General features: G+C 36.4%; 3 protein-coding genes across 4 annotated transcripts; 1 reads left to right on the top strand and 2 right to left on the bottom strand.

Moving 5' to 3' along the window:
* Nucleotides 1–37: 37 nt before the first annotated feature.
* LOC145492215 (ras-related protein Rab6) lies at nt 38–6,608 on the bottom strand. Its single transcript, XM_081471566.1, has 7 exons — nt 6,449–6,608; nt 6,250–6,308; nt 5,346–5,399; nt 4,697–4,802; nt 4,155–4,266; nt 3,632–3,725; nt 38–2,751 (listed from the first exon to the last, which is right to left on the bottom strand). Exons 1-7 carry the CDS (start codon nt 6,510–6,512, stop codon nt 2,614–2,616), a joined length of 627 nt encoding a protein of 208 aa, XP_081327692.1. The 5' UTR covers nt 6,513–6,608; the 3' UTR covers nt 38–2,613.
* Nucleotides 6,609–6,679: 71 nt separating this feature from the next.
* Nucleotides 6,680–16,322, top strand: LOC145492203 (uncharacterized protein C5orf34 homolog). Its single transcript, XM_081471548.1, is given in 12 exon segments — nt 6,680–7,006; nt 7,644–7,829; nt 8,178–8,411; nt 8,736–8,821; nt 9,591–9,717; nt 10,264–10,370; nt 11,913–11,979; nt 12,378–12,649; nt 13,228–13,329; nt 13,658–13,698; nt 15,397–15,482; nt 16,151–16,322. Coding segments are annotated over 12 exon segments (1,800 nt in total). The 3' UTR covers nt 16,316–16,322.
* A 716-nt stretch (nt 16,323–17,038) lies between these two features.
* Nucleotides 17,039–19,557, bottom strand: LOC145492214 (emopamil-binding protein-like). Of its 2 annotated transcripts, XM_081471565.1 has the most exons (5): nt 19,354–19,557; nt 19,021–19,090; nt 18,167–18,305; nt 17,822–17,865; nt 17,039–17,245 (listed from the first exon to the last, which is right to left on the bottom strand). In XM_081471565.1, the coding sequence occupies exons 1-5, from the start codon at nt 19,531–19,533 to the stop codon at nt 17,046–17,048; spliced, it is 633 nt and encodes a 210-aa protein (XP_081327691.1). In that variant the 5' UTR covers nt 19,534–19,557; the 3' UTR covers nt 17,039–17,045. The 2 variants fall into 2 exon arrangements, 1 of the variants encoding a protein (XP_081327691.1); XR_014049963.1 differs by having other exon boundaries at nt 17,157–18,242; nt 19,021–19,446.
* Between the last annotated feature and the right edge of the window lie 52 nt (nt 19,558–19,609).

The following is a 19,609-nucleotide window of genomic DNA, read 5'->3' as shown; positions in this document are numbered from 1 at the left end:
TTCGATAAAAACTAAAATGTTTTTCAAATTTACCCGTGCTGAACGCGTCAATTTACGTGGGAGTATGACCCGAACTTTGACCGCATATAAATGATTTTCAACGCTATTGTGACGTCATAATAAATTAAACTTGACAGGGAGGAGGTGTGGAGTATTTTTGTCCCTCCCCTTTTTAGTAAAGGAATGGATAGGATTACAGTCTGCAGGGCGTAGTTCTGGATTTTTGGGCTTGGTCTTGCATGAAATTCACTGATTAATTAAAGAAGTAGAAATATTGGAAAAACAAAACAAAAACATTTTGGGCAAAATTAGTGCTATTTATGAGTAACTACTTTCGAGTGGGCTTGTGTTAGTAATGCAGTTCACTTCTGGGGAAAAATTTACAGAAAAATGTATGCTTACTTCCCACAAACTATTGACACATCTGTGTTTAATATTTTTGCCCAGAAATTTTATGAATTAAATTGCACTAATTTACAAAAATAAATTCAAAGTGAATTACTTGAAACTGCCTAATAATTATGTTTTTTACCAGGAAAAAAAAAAAAAACACCATGCCAAGTACTCTATCGAAAAGTCAATCTTATGCAGACATTTGCACAGAACAAAATTTTTTACATTTTATTTATAAAACACGAAACCATGACTGTAAGTTAACACTGGTTATTGTATGAATGCGCTGTGTATTAACACAAAATAACCATCTCTAGTAAGTGACATGATGAACCTTATTGAGCATTCTCTAGTCCACACATATAGCCTTGCTTGTGTGCAGGTGCTCTGAATATAATGGACTTGTTATGAGATCTTAGTCCCCATTTGCTGGGGAAAAAATAAAATAACTAGTCCAAAGTCATTAAATTTGCATAAGAAGCTACTAAACATGGAAAAAGATTACTATTTATCAGTGATAAATGATGAAGTTTGCAGATTATGTTGATTGCATGATTGCAGAAAATACCCAAATATTAATTTAAAATATTAGTTTTAAAATCAAATTTCCTGTTGAATAAATTAGTTTGACTGAATTAGCCCTAAACCTGATCTTTCTTTTTTCTCATTATTCAAAAGATGTTCACTTAGAAAGTTCTGACATTTTTTATCTCTTCATTATAAGTCGCTAACACACAGTCAAGCCCTCAGATCTGTTCTGTTTTAGTATGAACTATATAACATAGAAGTTTGTAAGCACATCGAAAACTCATTTATTTATGGAATACCAATACTGTAATATAAACAATATTATAATAATTGTTATGAAATACAAAACTTAAACATGAATACCTAATTTAGTGTTTTGTAAAGTTGATAACCACATGTACCAAACTGAATGAATATACAGGATCAGCCAGCTTTGTCTCAAAGTTCTAAAACCTGATGAAATATTATGGCTCACTGATTGTTAAATAATACATAATGTTATTCTGCAGAAAGAAAATAAACGCTTTGATCTGACACATGATTGTAATGCCACACTGCCAATATTATGGAAATTTTAAGTGTGTCCACAAGGATTGATTTCACTTTGAAATGGGCAAGACATCAGTACAAGCTATCACTCTGTCAAACTTATGATAACTGTAATTTTAGGGTGACATTTCAACAACTGTTCTTCCCACTTGAGAGTTCATTTTCTTGTGCATCATGTTTTACCCTTAATCGTATCTGACTAAATTATTTATCTTGATTGGTTCTCTGCGCCTATTAGTCATGTAATCAGCATACGATCACGTGGTTGTCCAATAACAGGTATCCAATTATGTAAAATTTGGATACATAATTGGATACCTATGTGATTCACACGTCAATTACGCACACTTTAATACCTTCCTTCTTTAAGTTTTCAACAGTTTTTAAAAATTATGGAAAACACTCTGACTTTTTCACTCAAAAGAGGTTCAAAAAAGACTTTTTTAATTTCCATATTTGTTTTAAATACGATTAATTGAAGGGGTGCATGGAAAAAGACGTTAAGTGACATCTGATAGACTGCAAGACTCTCCTAGCAAATTTCTTTTCACTTCCTTGTACAGAAAAGGAGACTTTGACATGAGATCAATAGTCACTTAGGGCATTTTGCCACGCAACCCTTCAATTAGTAATTTGACCTTGTGTCATGCAATTCAGGGAGTAATCCCACTTGTAGTTTCAAATCGGCCTTAGGCTTTGCTCTCATCCGATTTTGAAATTACTCACGAAATTATTCCCTGAATTGTAATCCCCTCATTCCAATTACTATAAGATTACATGTATTTCTGATTTCAACTTTTTATGGTTGAAAAATAAACAAACCACAGCTATTGTATTCTTACATGCCACCTTTCCCAGATGTGTATGTTAGAATTAACTAAGCAGAACTTATCAACAAAACTTTTTTTTTTGATAGTTAAAACTTAGGCAAAACAAAGTCTTGCAGGTTCCAAGCAAGTGTGGCCTATGAGATAATAAATTAGATACCAAATTTGGCAGTTTTGGTATATCACTAACATGCACAATCAACCTTGACAAAATGGTTCCAGGATCAAGATTGATAAGTTCATTTTCAGCAAAAAAGAAGAATAAAAATGACCACATTGGAATCTCCACCATCAGGGAATAACTGTGCATATTGATTCAACAAGCACAACCTCCAGCCTGTGGTTGGGGTTCCTGTGGTGTGTCCTTTAGTTTAACTTCTATAAGGTCGTCTTTGTTTGCTTTATCTGTTGTACTTTCCATGCCTGGTAATGCTGCAGCGACTCTCCTGAAGAGCTGTGAAAATATAATGAGTACAAATAACATTAAAAATATCCTAATCTTGGCTGCAAAATTAGCTACTACTCTTACAATAGACCGTGACACCCACAAATTTTTTTGCCACCTTCAGAGTAATGTTTTTGATTCTGCGAATTTGTTTCAAACCAATCACATGGTACATTGAAATGCACCACGTGAGGACATTTTTTCGGTGTGGCGTCATGACTTTTTCGCATTACGTGATGTTCATTCACAATGTGTTTATCTTCAAGAAGAAAGGTTGTTGTGATGAATGTGTCTAAAAAAACCGCTTTGAATTTGTCCTGATCATTATTTTATCTTCAGCTGATAAACAGCGGCCATGCTGACAGTTCTATGGAAGACAAAAAGCACAGTGAGCTTTCCTCTTGATTATAAATGCGTTATGAATGAACATCACGTAATCAAAAAGTCATGAAGCCACACAGAAAAAAAATGTTCTCATGTGTTGTATTTCAGTGTACCACGTGATTGGTTTGAAACAAACTTGCGGCATCAAAACATTACTCTGAAGGCGGCAAAAAAGTTTGTGGGTGTCACGGTCTCCTGGGAAGAGTAGTAAGTTACATTTCCCTACGTGTAATTAGAGGGTAGGTTGAAGTTTGGCACTAATGTTTTAGAGTTGTTTTAATGTAGGGGACCATCAAAAAGCCACAAATTGCATTTCATAATAAAGATATTTATATAGGGAGCCCACATCAAAGGTAGTGGGTTTCAGCCCAGAGGGGACCCTGTAAAACAAAAGTACAAATCAAATTGTTTTCACAATTCTTGGAATTGTATACTCCCTGGAGATATTTCAATCCCCTCCTTCTTTACTGCATCACAGTGTACAGATGTCATCTAGCAATCCTACCTGTTTAACATTATATCCTGCCTTTGCACTTGTTTCTATAAACATCACATTTAATTCCTTCGCTTTTCTCTCTCCGTCTTCTGTTGTCACTTGTCTTGTTAAAAAAAAAAAGCATTACAGAGCAACATTTATGATAGAAACTATTTGTACTTAAGAAATGAAAAAAAAAACAAAACATTTTCCATGTGTCTGTCAAGTAACAAAAAACATGAGTGGAAGCTTGGGAGAATTAAAAAATGCATTATTTTACTCTTGAAAATTATCTCTCTTTCTCTTGCCTTCATAGAATGATGTACAATTTCTTTTGCTTTTAATAAAAATTTACTAATCTTATGGCATGGGCATCCATGGCAAGCCTTTACAAAAAGTAATTCTTACAACCAGTAACCTGCACTGCTTTATAAGTAAGCCCAGGAAGTAACATGACTGCAAGAGCTGAATAGGAAATGACTCTGGTGGCAGTTATGAATAACAAAAATTAATGAAAACAAGGGCAAGAAGTACCTAATTAAATGATTCTCACCTTTTGTCTGAGAGATCTGTCTTGTTTCCAACTAACATAATAATCACATCACTTCCTCTCTCTGTTCTTACATCATCAATCCATTTTGCTGTTTGTTGGAAAGAATTATAATCTATACAAAAGGAATAAATATGTGTTACTATGGGGTTACCTTGAACTTTGAAAATACTGTTAAAGCAACAAAGTATCTCTCTTACAAGTTGATATAACAACCTTTACTACAAAAAACATAGGGAAACAGTAATGGGACAAAATCATAAATCAGATATTGATACAAATAGAAATTCTGACTAGGGTATGTTGAGGTATGTGAAGCAAGAACCAACAGACAGTATAGAATTGTGCTCCTAAAAATATTTTACATCTTCACTTTACGATGTTACAAGTGTCTGGCTGAAATGCATCTTAAGATGATACCAAAGACAGTGGTAATCATTGTGATGGTAACCATGACAACCATGAACTTTAATGAAGAGTCTAAGAGATAGCCAAGAGTAAAAACTTCTAAATAAATGCTATAACATTGAGCAAAATCAAATTACTTGTTATGTCATAAACTACAACTGCGACACTTGAATCTCTTATGTAGCTAGGTATTAAACTTCTAAATCTCTCTTGGCCTGCTGTGTCCCACAATTGCAGTCTAACCTGAGGACAGAAAAAAAGAACCAAGATTGCTTCATGATGGAACGATTGTATTGTAAGTAATCATATAGAAGGATTAAGAATTACAGTTGTCCTAGAGTGACATCAACCAAAAAATAGGAAGGACAACAATACTCCAAAATTTGTAGTAATTCCAAGATTGATACTGTCAACTGAGAGTAAATTAACTATGTACCAGTATTTAATTAACTTAGCGATATCCTGTCTCATAACTTACATTGTATTACTGCTATACATGAAACATTTGATCATAGATCTATTATTATTTATAGAAAGATACCAGAAATATAAATACCAGTAAATATAATAAAATTAAAAAGCAAAAAAAAAAAGAAGAAATAAATGAAGCCATATTAAGCAGCATTCTTATCAAATTAACTTGCACTATAAAAACTCAGCATAATCCACACTAAAGCAGTGTCTAAGTACATTAATTTAAAATAGAAACACACAGATAATACAATTATACGTAACTACATGTATGACAATTAGGGTTATAGTTCTGTGCTTGGCCACTAGGCTTACCGTTCTGTCTTCAAGATACATTGTTTTTGACAAGAAGTCTATTCCAATAGTTGCCTGAAAAAAAACAAAACAAAACAAACAACAACAAAAGAAACACTTATCTATGTAGATATGAACAGTGTACAAATGTATATCAATTGAATCAATACTTTAACTTACATGTAGTTTACCATTCATTTCAAATACAAGAATCGTTTCTGCATAATTTAAACTACGTGACTGTACATTGACTTACTAATCCATAGCTGTCAGATTCAGCAACTTTGTGAGGATCAAAATATAATCTTAACTTGTAAGTTAGAAAATAAATTATGGAAAACTACATCTACAGTGTAAGCCGTTAACAATTAAACAGCTGTCAGATTTAGTAAGTTTCTATGGATCTAAAAATAATTTTGTAATCGGGAAGACAATGTATAAATTATGGAATAGTACTTTTATCATATTCAGCAAGTTTGAAAGATCTAAAATTAATCTTGAATACAAAGTACAAATTGTGGAAATCTACTTTAAGCTGTCAGGTTCAGCAAGTTTGTGAGGGTTTTAATTTTTAAGTGCCCGTCTATAACTGAAATGTTATGGTGTCTCTCAAATTATTGTTATGTCTGATACTTCACGTTGGCCCAGGATAATTAGCTTACATGTACGTATTAGTTAATGTACAAATATACAGGGCATCGAGTTAAATTAAATTAAATAGAGACAAGCTAAGCTAAATGGAATATTGTATTGGTAGGTAAAAAAGAACGTCGACTCTTAGGCATGGATTGCAAAATATTTAAACTGTGATACATATTACTAGCTTGTATGAACATACATGCTACAGTTTTGAACTACAGCAAAAGAACTAACAGAGGAAGTACCGTATACTACCCACACAGATGAAAAATATTTCTCAGCTTACTTGGTATGTGTTGTCAAAGCTGTCGTACATAAACCTTGTTATTAAAGAAGTCTTCCCCACTGAAAGAGAACAATATAGCAATTAAGCCGCCAAGACTGATACAGCGCGGTCAAGCCCATAATTATCGAGATCATAAACTGACTTTTCGAACACGACAACTATTTCTGCATGTGGCGACTAGTTGTCATTGTAAACTCACCGCTCTGTTCACCTAAGAAGACCAATTTGAATTTTCTCAGAGGATTTCCGAAGTCGGACGACATGGCTGCTCGAGGGAGAGTTACAACAGTTCAATACAAACCCGTCAAATGATATTTTTGTACCGAAGATCGCAGTATTTGTATCACGAACTTTCGATCGAAGCCACGTCGAAAGTTGTAACGACATCTGCGCTTGCGTAACCGGTACTTACCCAAATGACGTCACCGAAATGAGGAACCAAGCTTTGACTAAGAGGACGAAAATGGCGGAAGATTTGAAAAGATCTGCAGAAGTATGCACTCTTGATTTGCTCGTGCTGCACGAACATGATGGTTTGTTTATCAAGTACAGCGATGGCACATCACTTGAGCTTTCTCCTTGTGGATCAGTGTTTCTCCATCGTGAGGCGGCTCCAAGTAATTCTACCATGCGTCAGTTCACAAGATTCGCCCTGAGCTCATTTAGAACGAAGATTACCGAGGCTGTTAGATTTCGTAACCTATTTGCGGCCCAACCATACCTCTGCAAGGAACTGACGGATCTACAGGAACTCAGAGTAGGGTGCTTCGGTCATTACGAAACTGACATACGGTCTCATTTAGGGCTGAGTGTTTATCGACAGATGAGAAACTTCGATCTCCCAAAAATATCGATCTCCACAACACATAAGCTTACCCTATATTTAATATTACGTGCATGAAAAAATGCTCATTACAGACTTTCCCACCTATGACTGCAGGTCTAATGAGATCCAGTATGTTTTCAGGTTATTATTATTATTATTATTATTATTATTATTATTATTATAAGCCACTAATAAACATTATTATTAAAAAAATTTTTAAAAAATTATTATTTTTTTATTTTTTTTTTACCTTTCATTTTACTTTCTCTTGCTAGAATTTGAACAAAATAATACAAAATTAAATATGGCTTATGAAACTTCAAGCTAAAAACATTTGAAATCCTGTTCAAGTTTATCAAGTTCAAAGAAAAGTCTGGCAATTTGTATACTTACGGTATCACAAGTCTTGTGGATCCAGAGGTGCTCAAAAGGTTAAGGGTGCAGATTCAACATGAGCCCTTTACCCTTAGAAAAATGGGGGAAGGTACAAAGCAGCATGGTAATATAAGTTATAGAAAGAAAATAACCATTTCTTCCAGTGTTAATAAATGTCATTAACCAACCCCAGGTTGGCTACCAGGAAGTTACACAGTGTTGTTGGCCTGATCACATCACCACAGGCTTTATTTCAAAACTGCCAGATGGGTCAACTTGTGTCACATCTGTAGATGGTCTGGCAAGTGTAACTCTTTTGCCGCACAGACAAGCTTTTGTTGCATGGTTTCTTGCAGAGGTTAAATATTCCTTGCCTCAGGTAAAGTCTTTCTATTTCACGTTATTACACACCAAAGTATTTTGATACTATATCCTGTTAATTGTGTACAAAGTTGAAACCTCTCTTTACTCTGAATAGAAACTAGAAAATACTTTCCATGAGCATCCAGCATCTTTCAGGGTTTCTTAGTCAATAGGAAAACCAAAAGTCAACAGGCCAAACCACTTTTCCTTTGCATTTTATATGACCATGGCTTATTCTGTTGAGGGAGTTGTAGCAGTTTGGGTTTAGTCAACATTTTCTTGAGCCATTGGGCTCTTCCCAGAGGCTGTTTCTCCTTCCCTTCCCCTCTTTTCACTGTTTAATCAGTGTTTGGTCAATTTATAGAAAGCAAGAAACAATGGGCCAGATGCTCAAAAGCAGAAGCACTACTTCACTTGGCAAGAACAAATTCACTCTTTATTTTCATATCCTGAAGCTTGGAAGTATCCCCTTCAACTTGCACTTGATGCAGCAAATGACAAAAAGACACTGATCACTTCCTGCCATAATATGACAACTTTGCCAGCCTCTCTTCCAGTGACATGCAGTGCAGTTCATCTTCACAAGTGGAAATCTCAGGTCAGATTGAAAACTGCAGTACAGTACCATCTTAATCTTAAGCTGGTAATCAATAAATTGACACTTTTCAGACCCTGGCTTTAGTCAAATTACATTTTGCTTATTTTTATAAATAAGTTACTCTTAACTAGTCTTTCTGTACTTCTCAACAAACTAAAGGGAAGCAGAGACTGGTCAAAGGGGAATAGTGAGGAAGACCAAACTTGCTTAATATCCTTCTTAAACGATATCTATTTGTCTTGAGTTGCAACACCTTTTAGTAAGTGTTTTAAAATGAAGACATCATTCTTTTAGTTATATTGAAGTCACTAAATTCTGTCCAAGGTACCTAATGACTGTGACCATGTGGAATGGGAGTTCTTTGGAAAACCCAACATGAAAGTCATTTGGAAAGATGGTGCCACATACAAGTATGTAGCAATTTAATTATTCAAAATAATCAGTAACATATTCATGTATAATTATTTAGAAAACAGCCCTAAGAAAATATGTGTGCTGATTGGTTAAAAATTGCGTTTCTATAACTTGATAGAAACACAGAACTAGCACAAGCTGTTGATGTAGTGATGGTATGAGCAAAGAGAATTTACATTTTGATGATCAAAGTAAACAAGTTGTTTCCCTTTTTTGTCGCGGTGTTTTCCAAAAGAAATATAGAAAACATGTTCTCCATGTTTCTATCAAGTTATAGAAACACTGGTAAAAGTTTGGGAGAACTCGAAATTAAGCTATGGAAACACTTGCCTACGGCTCATGTTCCTAAACCATTTCTCGTTCTCCCAAACTTCCACTCATGTTTCTATAACTCGAGAGAAGCACAATGCATGTTTTCTACATGTATTTCTTAAGTAACAATAAACTATTGCCTGATAGCTAGCTGGCAAGGTTATTGGCAAAATTGGGTTAAATGAGATGACTTGTCAATGACACTTTCTTCATGGTTAATTTCAAGAGAACTGAAGTATTTTGAGTCACTTTATTGTGAGCACAATTGCAGGACACAAATTTAATGTAGTAAGCTTTTTAATTGATAAAATGAGCTGGATGTGGAATTGACTCTCCGCTGGCAAATGCAGTAATTGTTTCCATTTGTTATGGAGTGTTATATATTTAAGCACAGAAGTTCACCTCTGAGGACTTTTATTGAATGATATTACTGGATGGTTTTGTTACTTTCAGGATTTTTCGTCAGCCAACTGGCTTCTTTACTGTTGAAATTGATCCTAGAGATGGCTCTGTAATGAGGTCATGAACACCAAGAGGACGATATTTTGATCACTGGTTTGTTCGGCAAAATGGCCTGAAGGTATAACATATAATCCCAATCAGACATACTGCACTACTTACAACTTACAAATCCAGTAAAAGAAATTTAACTGTAACCATTAATCACTTGCATTTTTTAATCCTTCCTCGACAATTCCAAGATGAGAATACAGACCTACTGTATCTGGTCCAGGGGTTTCATTAAAATTTCCAGCAGGAGGACAACTGGTTTTCACAGGCAGGCAAAAGTTTTTGAACTGAACTTCTTTTCACTGAGAATAAAAACTTTCCTCTAGATGGTCAAGCCAGGTGGGCAAAATCAATCGTCCCAGTCGGTCAACCCCTGCTGTTCATGTAGCTGTTGCCTAGATCTAGAATATAAAGCAGGTTAGCCCTGTGCACTTTTTGATACACAAAGTCAAACTGAAAGTTCCCGGTCACAATATGTATTGATGATCAAATATAGCAAAGAACCTAACTAACAATGTTCAGACTCAGTCCAAAAATAAAACACTTTTTACATGTTATGTTATGGGGTGAATGTTTGAAAATTTTCCAGATGTTTTATATTCAATTTGGCTTGCAGGATCTGGAGATTCAAGAGAGAGTTTACTCAGCTGACAAGCCACTTCCAGACAGACTGCAGCACAAGTCTGAATATTCAATTGGTCGACTAGTAAAGCAGGCAGCAAGGTGGGATCTAAACAAAATGAATTCAGTCAAACCTTTATTATAAAAGTAAGCGGTCACCCTCTGGAAATAGCTAGGTGACCACTTAATGAGGTTGACTGTTTAAAAGAGGTGATCAAAATTAAGCACATTATGGGGCAAAACATTGAACAACAAAACAAAAGTACAGTAAGCGTGCAATCTACATTTACTGTTCATCACAACTGTAATGAGAAATATATCTAAGAAGTAGCTAGAAGTCCACACACTAGCCAACAGATTTATGTTTATGTTGTTTGTAAGGAGAGCATTAACTAAAGTGTCTTCGCCTTAAAGCCGACTATTGACAGTTCTGGCATTTCATTTTACAATTGAAGTGAAAAAAATCAGTTATGGTGGTTTGTGATTTGGGGTTGCATGACTTTATCTGGTAAAGCAAGTCACTGACTCTGTACATTGCCAACTAGAGTTCTTCATGACCACAAAACTGTGCTCTGGTTGACCACCCAATGTAACAAAGTGACCATTTAACTGAGGTGAATTACATTATACAGTTAGCCATTTGGGAAGTCCAAACAGTGACCATGTCTGCTTAATAGAGGTGACCACTTAATGGAGGTCAAATAGACACTCGGTAAATATGTGAAGCAAATTTTGGGAATCTGAATGCTGACCTCTTAATAGAGGGTGACTGGTTAACGGAGGGCAGCTTACAGTGTAATAGAGGTTTGACTGTAGTTGCAGCCTGCAAAACAGGTGGATTAGCAGGGCAGAGAGTGAAACGCTGAAGCAAAACGCGACACACGAGCACGGAATGTGACCACGAGTGTGAAGCGCGAGACAAAAACTCGGATTTTTTTCGCCTTGCACTTCGCGCTTGTGGTCACACTCCGCGCTCATGTATCGCGTCTCGCTCACTGCCCCACTAGTCCACCTGTTCTGCAGGCTACTGTAGTTGTTACTAACCATACTAAGCTTGGAGTCACACTCATGGGACTGGACAACCTTGTTTCCACGGTTTCTCTTCCTCCCCACCACCTGGAGTGATTTGGACAAAAGCAACACGACAAAAGTTTTCAAATTAGATGTCCCCTCCCTGACATTCTCAATTGTCTAAGAGACACATGACCAGACCAAACCAGGGTCTCTCACTCCAGGGGTGGGGAAGAAGAGAGACCCTAAGAAAGAGGTTGGGGACTGGACAGTCATACAGGAGTACAAAGCCTGCATTGGAATCTCAGTACCAATTTAGAAGACAAACAAACAGTACCTAACACACACTGTCTTTGGGCAGACTTGAGAAAGACAGGCATTGACAAATATCTTGTTAGAAGAAGTTAAGAGGTCGTCAAAATCATGTGAGTGGGGGAGGGGGTGGAGTGCCGTCTACCCTCCATGGGATAGCCTCTTATGAACCTGTTGTTTGGACTCGTCGGCTGACACAATGCTTCCTACATGTATGCCAAACAAAGAGAAAGTTGAATGGAAAAGTCAAGTCTTGCCCAGTGTTTTGGGGACTGCAGTTTTGTTGAAGCAGCGAACATGAAGACCATTTATCATTTTCAGATACATAGAATTCCTGAGCAATGTTGGACCGCGATTGGAGGAACGCTGTTGCTGGAAAGAGGTGCAGGTAACTCAAAACATGTGACCAGAGATTACAGTGAGTAAAAACTATACATCGTAGCAAATCTGAAAGTCAGATCAAACACTTGCTATTCAGATTCATTCTCTTTTAAAAATTAATATCCTGTTTGTTAGCAAATTGAATCAAAAACATGTTTTTAATAAATGTGATAATGATTGTATTGCCTTTTATAATTTTTAATCACTGATCCTCTAATAAGAGCAGTCTTCAATATTATTGAGTGTTGCAAAACCAAACCTAAACCAATTACTTACCAATTAGCCTTAATAACCCAGCCAATCTCAAACCATAGTAAAACCAAAACCAAAACAAAAACCAAAGTAATTGCGACACTCAATTGAAAACCACTGTAATACTGCAATTGGCATACAACTAATTAACAGGCAATGAAAACTACAACTCCACTGGATGCATGGTTTCATGAAGCACATATTATAGACACTGCTGACGTACCAGGCATGGGAAGGTTCAAGGCTTACTCAAATGGACACATCAATGCGGTGTTTAGTGACAGAACAATCCTTGACATAAGAAATTCAACTGACCATGATAAAGAAATATCACTTGAGAACTGCTGGTGCCAGCTCATTCTTCCTAATGGTAGAGTTGTGCAGTTTAGACTGACAGATGCAGAGTTGTGTGGTACATATGAACGGTAAGGAATCTTTATGATAGAGTAAGTGTCTTACCCTGTAGGAACTATAGGGGTCATGTATGCTAAAGGCATCCATGGTCAGGTGTCGATCAATACCCTCGATCAATACCCTTGATTGACCCTTGATCCACACTTGATCAATACTTGATCAACACGTCGATTGATACTCAACTGAGACTTGACATCAGTTGAGAGTCGACTAATTTTCGCACACACACTTTCGAGTGTCAATCGATACATATGAATCAGTTGATACTCAGCTGTATATCGACTGACACTCGATCAAGTGTCGACAGACTTGCTGATGGAGTGCCGATGTAGTGTTGACCCAGTATCGCTGATGTTGATCAAGTGTTGATCAAGATATTGATCAAAGGTTGATCAAGGGTAATGATCGAAACTCAACCGTGGATACCTTTGGTACATATGAACCAACTATTGTAATCACTAACAGTGGTGCATCTCTAGAATATGCCCTATAATTTACGATTTTCTTTACTCTGACTCATAATGTCTGCTTTATCATGTATGAAAATTATGAGAAATCTCACTTTCACAATAATGACACCTTCATCCAGGTACCTACAGATAGCACTTCACTGGGCTGCTTGGGTAAAGGCCACGCCCTCACAGAGACAAACATTTTATAAAGACTCAATATGGGACCCTGGAAAAAGAGGGTGAGCTGTTTTAGTATGTTGTTGTTGTTCTTGCTGTTAGCTTTCTCCCCACTGTTTCATTTCTTGAGCTGTAAACCACATTGATCAATATTCACTTAATCACTCTTAAACTTGAATATCAGAGAAAACATTTCCCTGCTTGTAAGGAAAGGTCCTGTCAGTATTAGATTTATAAATTTATAATCTTTGTATTCCTGCTTATAACGTTTTTCCTGTATATTTTTAATATGGACTTCTCTAATTCCATTGAGTTGTGCACATTGCCTATGCTATTTTTTGAGGCCACTGATGTGTAACTATTAATAGTTTTGTCTTTTTTTATAATCAGGGCTGTTACTGCTGAAGTAGAGAAAATAAAAAGATTTAACTGTATCCTTTATTTTTAATTAACTGTTTCTATCAAAATCTCTGATCATGATGATGCTGCAGTTAGTCTTTACGGCAAAAACTGAGAGATCAGCAGAGATTTGTGTACTGTTCTTACACATTTTAAGTGCGTGTGACAAGTTACTAATAAACATACGGCAACCAGCAGTTACCTAGCAGGTACCTGATGGCCTTATCTTGTATTCTGCCTACAGGCTTCACTTCAAACTACGTACTGTTAAGGGCCCATTAACCGATTTATGCGCACGCTCGTGCGCGTTGCTAAGGAGGTGAAATTTCACTTCCGGTTACTTATGTCAGCCTGAGTGCAGAAAATAAAAATAACTCAGTAACTTCCAAATTCGCTCACATTTTAGATGTTTTTCTTTGTGTTTCACAAAATGCAAAGTAAAAAAAGTACAAGCAAAGACAAAAAAATAGAAAGACAGAAAAACAAGAGCAATAGAAAGAGAAAAACTAACTCTGTGTGGCTTTGTTTGATCTTACCGAAGTGAGCTGGAAGTGTAAATTGTGCACGCACTGATAGGGTAACTTCCAATATATACATTACATATATTACATATATTAGGCGCACTTCCACTTTCTTTAAATGCTAAAGGAAACGCGGTTTTTCCTTAAATCCAGCCTTTTTTGACGGATTTCGATTAAAACCAACGTTGGAAACATAGCTATGCATTCCTTTTTCAAACTCATGCTTTTTTCAGAAAATTACGAACTTTTTAATATTTTGAAACTCTCTCAAAATCTGACCTTTTAGAAATGAAACAAAATCGATGCATAGCATAATGAGGATTTAAATTAAAATATTAAATCAATGAAAAAAATTCTGATAAAGTAATTTACCTGGGAGCCTTTGCGTTTTTTCAGTATTGGTCACATGACCATGGGCGTGGCCTGATGACGTCATCACTAGTGTTGCTGATCCTGAAAAAGTTAAAACACATGAAATAACTCTGAAGTGACTAAAAATGAGGTTATATGAGAATAAATTTTCCCTTGCAACTGCTTGAAAAGATCAGTTAATGGGCCCTTAAGTACATTTAATAAAAGTACAGGACGATAAGGAAAAAAATGCTGTGTAGTAAGGCCTAGTTCAGACTAGTGACATAATCGCTTATGACTGTAATGCAGAGCTGTGTTCTGGAAACACCCGGATGCCACAAGCGACTATCTTTTATCATTGGGCTTAAAGGCTGGGCACCCAGAATTTCATGGTTAGGAAACTTGGGGCTCCTCATAATTTTTTGTAGACCACAGCCTTGGTAATGCAAACATCGACACTTAGACATAATGAAAATATCAGTTTTTCTCCCCTTATGTCATTATTTCCATGCTGTTATGTTACTATTATGTTGGAGGGTTCCAGATAATTTTTCAATGCAGGGTGTCCATAAAGAATTCCAACAAGTCAATTCTCAGTGCTCCCTCCAAATCACATAATAAATTTCCTAGTAATTTGTCGCGTCATGTAACTGACCTTGTTTGGCCTTTTACCTGAGACCCCTCACTTATCTGGAACACTGATCTTGTTATGTCAGGATGTTCACACTGAAAACATAACATTTAACGTCCTTCTTTAATGATAATCTTACGTGATTATGTTGCTGATGTGTAACCATTGATAGTAACTCATTCATTCAAGTCAACATGTCATTTGTGATCCTTAAATTTGCAAACAAGTATTACCTCAGGATATTCATAATCAACATGCTACAAATTTAGTACAGAGTTCACTCATTAAGGACACTGAAAAATCTGCAAACAAGGTGTTTATTGAATACTTGTATGTTAATCAGAAACTTATTTTCAGCCTGAATTCTATCTGCCTCTTCAGGTGGCTTAATCCACAAACACAGATCAAAATACTTGCCAATTCCATCCAATAGTAGGGCTGTCATGCATCAAGGGCCGTAACCTGTAACACATGCATGATTTTCCCTTGATGCTATGGGTGAAATTGCCTGTTGTTGATAGAATCCACAAGTTTGCTGTTGGTGTGAAGAACAAGGTAACATAATGACAGTCAAGGTAACATAATGACAGTCCCAGGGTTCTTCCAAAAATTTGAAGTAGTCAGAGAAAAATTTCAAGTGGCCAGCAACAATCTCTTTCCCTGCCAAGCCGACCCAAAACAATGTATGTATATTTTCCCTGAGAAGTGCGCCCAGGCCGAGTAGATGACAATTTTTGCTGATTGCCAAAGCTTTTGGAGAACCCTGCAGTCCCGAATAACATGGTGACCACTTGATTACCTCAAAACAGGGTTGTAAGTGATGGGGTGAGGTTGTTTGAAATTCAGGCTAACTTATGTAAGAATATGTAAAAAACAGTATTTTCGCAACGGAGTTAGTTTATTGACACTAGTTTTCACATGTTTCCCTATTATGTGCTTAGTCTATCAAATGAATGTTTTTCTTTTCTCATCTTTCTCCAGGAAGACCTTGAAGGTGGCAATGTAGATTGTGCAAACATCCCAAATCTTCTTGACAGAGAAACTATGATCAAGAATGCTCTGGAACTGACTAATAAAGCCATAGATGACATTGACAGCTTACTAGCTACATCTAAATGTTCCTCTCAAAATATTCCTTTACAATAATTTTTTTTTAAATTATCAGGTAATTAAAAGAGTGCTTCTAAAGCAAAAGGTATTGATAATATTGAGGGTTCCACGTCCAAGACATATTATGTGACTTATTAATGTTGAAGTTCCTAGGGCTAACTAAAAGTTACAGTAGGGATATAACAAGCGAATGATGCTTAAGTCCAAGCTAAAACTCTTTTATAGGTAGACAAATGTCTGGGTTTAGACCAATATAAAATCGTGTACCATGGAAAGTACAGAGCCCATGCAGCCTTGAATGAAACAAGAATAGGGTTATTTAAAAGACTAGCCATATGCATGATATAATTAAACCAGACGTTGTTGCGACATACATGCATGAAAGGCTATAGTGGTGAATATTGTTTAAACTAGATAAGAAAGACTTATGTAATGTTCTAACGTGTAACAGCTCGATTGCGTTGCATTTAGCAATTATAGTAATTCCGTTGGAATTCCTTGTTGACACCTTGCCTTGAAGAAACCTTGGAACCTTGCTCTAGTACAATTTTGTTCCAAGATTTTTGTCAATGTTTGTAGGTGCATATAGAAACATAATATGAAATTTTTAAACATCTGGAAGATGCACAAAACTTAAACACACACATCATACCCCTCAGGTTTGAGTGAAAAAAAAATGTACTGGAGGAGGCCTAGCAGAACAATGCATTTGAGGGAAACTCATAAGAAAACACTGAAAAGATAAAGAAGAAAGAGGCACAGTCTTTCATCGTTTCTTCTTTCTGTTTGTAGTAGATACACTGGTGTGCACAACTTCCATTTCCTTCCAAGAATGCCACAACAAAAGAAAAGGAATTACAACCCAGAGACTATTAAAAAACACCAAGTAACACCACAGATACAATAAGGAGCTTGTGTCCAAACTTGGGCTGCCAGTCAGCCATTCTGGACAAAACGTCATCCAACCTAGCAAACAATATGGAGAGTTTGTCAAGAGCAATGTTTCACCCACTTATTTCTATACTAAAAGACTTGTGCACAATATTTCAATGCAACATGTTGCAAATTGAAAGGCTGGTGCACGTATTTGGCTGGGCTTTTAGACCTTGATAGTGTTATTTTATAGGTGTGGAATTATTTGGCTCAAATCTAGGGATTGCTAGTTCTTCCTCATGTACACTGTAATGTCTCAGATGTCTGGTTCATAGGCTACAGATTAAGGTAGAAACTACCATTACCTGAGTTTCACACTTGAAGCAATCATTAGACTTTGCCCTTAGCGGCGGTTGAAACAAAATTAAAACTGACTCATGGAGGGTGTGTGGAGCAATCCTGTTTCTGATTGGCTACATAGAACTTATTCTTGTGCCAGCATTTTGTTACAAGTTCAGATCTTTTGTTGAGAATCATAGGTCTGTCAGTGGATAGAATGCAGAGTTTTTCTGTCAATCAGATATTAAATAAGCTACTGTAATAATTGCATAAGTGTAATGGTAAACTACAGTCTGTAGTATATTATTTACAGGATGTTAATAGCCATACCTCCATACAGTTCACATGCACAAAGAGTTGTCTGCACAAAGTGTCTGCCAGAAAAAAAAATAGCAACATATTTATCATACATGCTGTATAAATTCACTTGTAATACCTAAGCCCTGTAGCACTTCACCTGTGTTTTGCTTTTTGTTTGTTTTGTTGTTGTTGTTGTTGTTGTTTCTTTCATTGTCTTGCCAGAAAACAACTAAACATCAGTGTGGATTTTTAGTTTTCTCATACCTAATTGCCTTTTTCTTTGCAAGTTATTGTTGTTGTTGTTGTTGTTGTTGTTACACCATGGCATATTTCCATAAATATTTCTGGTGTTCATGGTTTTCTGACTTTGTTTACCTGTAGTGTTTGTCACAGATAATAGCATAGATCAACAACAGAGCCAGGGGTCCAGTGATGACAACTGTAAGAATCTCTAAAGAAACAATTGTTGGGTCAGAAAACAGCCATCTTGAATCTGCCTTGCCATATTCTTTCCCTGAGAACAAAAACTGTTGTGAACTCCAGTCTCATTTAAACAAGATTATGCCAGTTACCTCATCTAAAACATGCTACCTATATCAAATAAGCTAAATATGGTATAGTATTCATATTTATATAATGATGTCTCTGGTGAACTGTCAGCAAAGAAAACAGGGATCATGCGTAATAAAGGTATCTGTGGTTGAGTATCAATCGATACTCTTGATCAATACCCTTGGTCAAAATCTTGATCAATACTAGATCAACATCCCAATTGATACTCAGTCGATACTCTATCAACATTTGATCAACAGATGGCCCAGTGTTGACTGACTTGTATGAATCGATCAAAAATTTGGTCGTCTCTCAAACGAGATGTCAATGGAGTGTCAATCAAGTGTCAACTGAGGTGTAGATGGAATGTCAATCGAGTATTGATTGAGTGTCAATCAAGGATGGTTCGAAGGTATCAATCGACACACAACCGCGGATGCCTTTAGTACATATGATCCGAAAATGGTCGTAGACTCATAGTAATCTATGCGGGGCAACCAACAAATTTTGAACCACTCAGATACAAACTTCAAAGGTGCTGACAACAAAAGACTAGGCTGTCAGAGGGGGGAGTTGCAGATAAAAAATGGAATACCATCCCAGTGATGCTTACCAAATGAATTATACCATGCCATTTCTTCCATGCGTATATTTTTGTTTAAAAAAGAAATACTCACAAACTTCAGCCAGGATATGGTTGGAGTTATTGACAGATCCAGTGAGTGAGAAGTAAACAAATGGTCCTTCCTAAGAAATAGATCAGGTGTTTAAAATAAAAATGCTGCTTTGGACTTCATTACCATAACATGTCACGCAATCATATTCGCGTGACGACTAGGAGGCTGTTCAATAAACCCAGGTCAAATCATCTCTCTCATAACCCATGAGCCCAACTGCAAGCTAGGTTGTGACTTATGCAGTATATACATTAAAATAACTTTTGATATTTTCCTACGTTAGTCGCCAACGGCCACCTCAGTTCCTATTGTCAGCTTATTCAAAACACGTACCAGTGAAAAATGTGTCAGCGCATCATAAAAAAGCCACGCAATTATCCACTTCTCTAGTGATGGGAGCTTACGGCTAACTGAAAAGGCCAAAGTTATTGCTCCAAGACATTGCAAAAAAGTGAACGATAAGCTTGCAATGCAAGTCATATTTGCCTCCACAAAAGTCCAAAAGCCAGTCATTTCAATAGTTATTAACACTGCTTACTTCATGTACAAAGTAATGAAAATGACATACTTCCCTTAAAAGCGCCATGTT

Source organism: Orbicella franksi, chromosome 7 (genome assembly GCF_964199315.1).
Source record: "Orbicella franksi chromosome 7, jaOrbFran1.1, whole genome shotgun sequence".
Classification (NCBI taxonomy): Eukaryota; Metazoa; Cnidaria; class Anthozoa; order Scleractinia; family Merulinidae; genus Orbicella; species Orbicella franksi.
Note: the sequence above shows the minus strand (reverse complement) of the source record. Positions and strands in the feature narration are given on the sequence as shown.